This window comes from Magnolia sinica, chromosome 9, assembly GCF_029962835.1.
Source record: "Magnolia sinica isolate HGM2019 chromosome 9, MsV1, whole genome shotgun sequence".
NCBI lineage: Eukaryota > Viridiplantae > Streptophyta > Magnoliopsida > Magnoliales > Magnoliaceae > Magnolia > Magnolia sinica.
In genome coordinates this window covers 52717055-52722046 of record NC_080581.1, presented here as the reverse complement: position 1 = coordinate 52722046, position 4992 = coordinate 52717055, and the positions used below count along the sequence as shown (strand labels likewise).

Here is a 4992-nt window from a genome sequence, read left to right as displayed (position 1 = left end):
AACAGTTTTAGGTGCATAAAGATTTCCATTTGAAGCATGTGCTACATAATAAGCATCCATGAGATTCTATAGAATAGTATCTTAACTGCATAATCTATGTAGAAGTTCTTGTCCACACTCAGGGACTATTTGGTAGCCACCTAAATCGAGTTCATCTCACATTCAACAATCTTTATCATGCATTAGAGATCACATTTCAAGATTAAAAATAATCTTGATAACCAACAATCACGATCTCTAACACATATTACGAACAACTAAATTGAGATGAACTCATTTTTACTTGTCTAGCAAACAGGCCCATATATAATGCATGAAGATGTTTCCTTGTTATTGTTTCTATACAAATTTTCTAAAATTTGTTTATATTGAAGCATGTTTTTAACTTTCTTTTTTTATGTGGCGAGTTGCAGAATATAACGGACCAGAGTTTTAAACTTTTGTTTTTTGTGTTTTAAAAGAACGTAGTGTTGGAAATGTGGAAAGTTAACTGCTTTCTTTTCTCTTTGGTTTGATATTCTGTTCTGGGTGAATTTTATTTTTTACCTTTTGAGATTTCTTCTGTTATATTTTTTTTCTATGTTTGAAATTTGAATTGAATATGATGAATTATTTAAAGGAGGTGAATGTACCAGAAACATATGCAGATATGCCATCGATTGAAAAAGGAAAGAGGAAGAATAAAAAGAAGCAATTAGTAGCTTGAATTGTGATATTCAACCAAATCCATATCCTGTTTTGGGTTTTATCCATTGCTGGAATTAGATGTGCTAAATCTTAGTAATTTGAATTATTTTAAGCATTTAATGATTTTGGGAAAGAAATTAAAACAAAACCATCTTCCTATTTTGTGCATTGTAATTACTGATTTTCAAGAAATTGAAACTCCATGCAGGTCAAGAAGACTATAACAGGTTGAGACCTCTCAAATACAGAGGCGCTGATGTCTCTCTCCTTGCTTTCTCTCTCATTAGCAGGCCTAGTTTTGAGAACATAGCAAAGAAGGTGAGCTTATTTGATTGTCCTGCTGTGATTTTTTTTTTCAATACCCAATTGTATTTTGTTGGCATTGATATTCTGCTCAAAGTAATGGTAATGATGTTGTATTCTTCGGGCACACTTTTTTGATTTTCTATCACTTTCTTTTTCTAGATTTGGTTATTTGTATTGGTTTCTATTTGTATTTCACATGTGCTGAATCTCAATATGTTCTGTTATACATAGTTCTCCTAGTCTTACTTTTTGTAATTTTCTTACCCATGTAGTGATTATCAGAAGCAGTGGGCCATCATTGAAATATTACCCTTGTAGTGAGTCCAATCAAGGTATGGATAATACATAGTTTTAGTTCATGATAAATGGTACCTTTTATTGTAGATCACCCTGGACCAAAGACCTGATACGTTTTGTTGTTGTCAGTTCATAATTAGTTTGTTTCTTTATTACGTCGGAGTTATCTGAATGTTGAGTGGGGGTCTCTGGAAGGTGGAAACTGCTGTTATAACCATGATAAAGTTGTCCATTTCCTATGGATAGCAATATGGGTGGCCTTGCCATTTGGACAGGCCTACATTTATGTATTATCTCGAAATTGATGAAGCAGATCCGGATGTGCGTTGGAGCTATCCGGATGTTGAATGGGGGTCCCTGGAAGGTGGGAACCGCTAATATTTATTTTTTCCCTTCATCACTGTTTGTGTGATCTTATGAACAGGTTCAATGATAAATAAACATCACCTATAACCTATAACCTTAACCTAAACCTAAACCTAAACCTAAACCTAAACCTATAACTTATAACCTAAACCTAAACCTAAACCTAAACCTATAACCTATAACCTATAACCTAAACCTAAACCTAAACCCAAACTTGTAACCTGTAACCTGTAACCTATAACCTATACCTAAACCTAAACCTAAACCTATAACCTATAACCTAAACCGAAACCTAAACCTAAACCTATAACCTAAACCTAAACCTAAACCCAAACCTATAACCTATAACCTATAACCTAAACCTAAACCTAAACCTATTCTCAAATCCCTAAACCTAAACCCAAACCTAAAACCTATAACCTATAACCTAAACCTATAACCTACACCTAAACCTAAACCTATAACCTATAACCTAAACCCAAACCTATAACCTACCTATAACCTACACCTAAACCTAAACCTATAACCTACAACCTAAACCTATTCTCAAATCCCTAAACCTAAACCTAAACCTATAACATATAACCTAAACCTAAACCTAAACCTAAACCTATTCTCAAATCCCTAAACCTAAACCTAAACCTATAACCTATAACCTAAACTTAAACCTAAACCTAAACCTATTCTCAAATCCCTAAACCCTAAATTTAAACCCGAACCCGAACCCGAATTCCTAAACCTATAACCTATAATCTATAACCTAAACCTAAACCTAAACCTAAGCCTATAACCTAAACCTAAACCCAAACCTATAACCTATACCTATACCTAAACCTATAACCTATAACCTAAACCTATTCTCAAATCCCTAAACCTAAACCTAAACCCTAAACCTAAACCCGAACCCAAACCTGAATTCCTAAACCTATAACCTATAACCTAAACCTAAACCTATAACCCAAACCTATAACCTAAAAATCTAAACCTAAACCTAAACATATTCTCAAATCCCTAAACCTAAACCTAAACCTATAACCTAAACCTAAACCTATTCTCAAATCCCTAAACCTAAACCTAAACCCTAAACCTAAACCCGAACCCAAACCCGAACTCGAATTCCTAAACCTATATTTTTTTTTTTAGGTTAGTTTGTTAGTACACACCCATGTCAGTATACACACTCCATGTTAGCGACCCCCACTAGGGATCGATACCAAGACCTTAAGTGTTGAAACGAGGTATCTCCACTCAGTCTGCCAGTTGAGCTATGGATTTGACCTACACCTATAACCTATAACCTAAACCTAAACATAAACCTAAACCTATAACCTAAACCTAAACCCGAACCTATAACCTATAACCTATAACCTACCTATAACCTACACCTAAACCTAAACCTATAACCTATAACTTAAATCTAAACCTAAACCTAAACCTAAACCTATTCTCAAATCCCTAAACCTAAACCTAAACCTATAACCTATAACCTAAGCCTAAACCTAAACCTAAACCTATTCTCAAATCCCTAAACCTAAACCGTAAACCTAAACCCGAACCCGAACCCGAATTCCTAAACCTATAACCTATAACCTAAACCTAAACCTAAGCATATAACCTAAACCTAAACCCAAACCTATAACCTATAACCTATAACCTACCTATAACCTACACCTAAACCTAAACCTATATCCTATAACCTAAATCTAAACCTAAACCTAAACTTATTCTCAAATCCCTAAACCTAAACCTAAACCTATTCTCAAATCCCTAAACCTAAACCTAAACCTTAAACCCTAAACCTAAACCCGAACCCGAATTCCTAAACCTATAACCTATAACCTAAACCTAAGGGCCCATTTGGCCGGGCGGGTTGGAAGGGATTGGATGGTATTGGAAGGGATTGAAAGTTAAATCCCAGGATTGATCGGGCATGCCAAACAGACTAGGTGACCTGATCCCGGGATATAGCAATCCCATGGATCTTAAGATAATCCACTGACAACACCATCATTACCTTTAAATCCCATTCAATCCACCCTAATCCGTTCAAATTTGCCTGGGACGTGTTTGGTTCGAGGGATTGGAAGGGATGGGAAGGTCTAATCCCAGGATTGGCTAAGCCTGCCAAACAGACTCGATATAACAATCCCGTGATATAGCAATCCCGTGGATCTTAAGACAATCCACCGACAACACCATCATTACCTTGAAATCCATGCCATCCACCCTAATACCATTCAATCCCTTCTAATCCACCAGGCCAAACCAGCCCTAAACCTATAACCTAAACCTAAACTTATAACCTATAACCTAAACCTAAACCTATAACCTATAACCTTAACCTAAACCTAAACCTCAACCTAAACGTATCTTACTCATGTCTTTCTCTCTTACTATGTAATGTTTCTACAAGTATGTTCCAATTTTGTTAGTTATATATGTAATAGCTTATTAAGGACGTGTAGAAAGCAAAGGAAGAGATGGAAAAACTGAAAGGGGAGGCACAAGCCAACAAGGATCACATGCTACAGGTGGTTTAGATTTTTTACTTGGATTTATTATCTGATACTCTTAAGGATTTAAATATTTTATGATATTTTTTTATAGTATAAAGAAATAGCACAATTGAATGAAGTTGCATTGAAGCAAATTGAATCTGCTCCTGAAAAATTCAAAGCTGAGGTACATCCCTGTATCCTGAACCTCATTTGTTTGAAAGTTGCAATCCCTGTTTTCAGTATTTTTTTGGTCTTTCTTTTGAGATGTGTACAAAGGCATGCTTGTTTGATTGTGTCTACAAATGCTATTTTATACAGGCTGACAAGCTAAAGAAGTCACTAGAGGATGAAATTCACTTTCTCAAGGGAAGGGTTTCAGAACTTGAAAGTGATCTTGTGTTAAAGTCCACAGAAGTTACATCTGCAGTTTCAGGGAAAGAAGAAGCTCTATCTTCTTATGATAGGTTGAGCAAAGTGAAGTATTGTTTATTTAGAAATGTGAATGTGGGATGCATTATATGATTTGATTGCTATTTGTAATAAATGCATTGTTTTTTTCTCCTAATTGTATTTTATGTACTATTCCTATTAGCATTAAGCTTAGATGAGTTATCAATCACAACAGGTTCTTGCAATGGAAACAGGCACCATTATAATGATTTTTTTATTTTTCAAAAAATAGCTATGGATTTTAGTCGTAGCTATTGTTCTGAAAACCGTAGCTATTGCTACCTATAGCATATTCCTACGGATTTCATTCCACTTTTAGCTATTGATATTATGTCACGCCCCAAACCCAGAAATCGGATTCGCAGGAATCCCGATCACCGAATCCGGT

The 4992-nt window shown here is 35.2% G+C and overlaps 1 protein-coding gene across 1 annotated transcript; it reads left to right on the top strand.

The window, feature by feature from the left end:
• The first annotated feature begins 1558 nt into the window (after positions 1 to 1558).
• Positions 1559 to 4707, top strand: LOC131256313 (nuclear-pore anchor-like). Its single transcript, XM_058257273.1, has 4 exons — positions 1559 to 1654; positions 4104 to 4187; positions 4264 to 4338; positions 4473 to 4707. The coding sequence occupies exons 2-4, from the start codon at positions 4137 to 4139 to the stop codon at positions 4674 to 4676; spliced, it is 330 nt and encodes a 109-aa protein (XP_058113256.1). The 5' UTR covers positions 1559 to 1654; positions 4104 to 4136; the 3' UTR covers positions 4677 to 4707.
• The last annotated feature ends 285 nt before the right edge of the window (positions 4708 to 4992 follow it).

What these genes read in the sequence shown, in the direction of transcription:
- LOC131256313 (XM_058257273.1), top strand. Translation starts at nt 4,137, where the DNA reads ATGGAAAAACTGAAAGGGGAGGCACAAGCCAACAAGGATCACATGCTA. An exon ending in ACAAGGATCACATGCTACAG is followed by an intron (nt 4,188 to 4,263) that starts GTGGTTTAGATT and finishes ATTTTTTTATAG; the next exon opens with TATAAAGAAATAGCACAATT. An exon ending in CTGAAAAATTCAAAGCTGAG is followed by an intron (nt 4,339 to 4,472) that starts GTACATCCCTGT and finishes TATTTTATACAG; the next exon opens with GCTGACAAGCTAAAGAAGTC.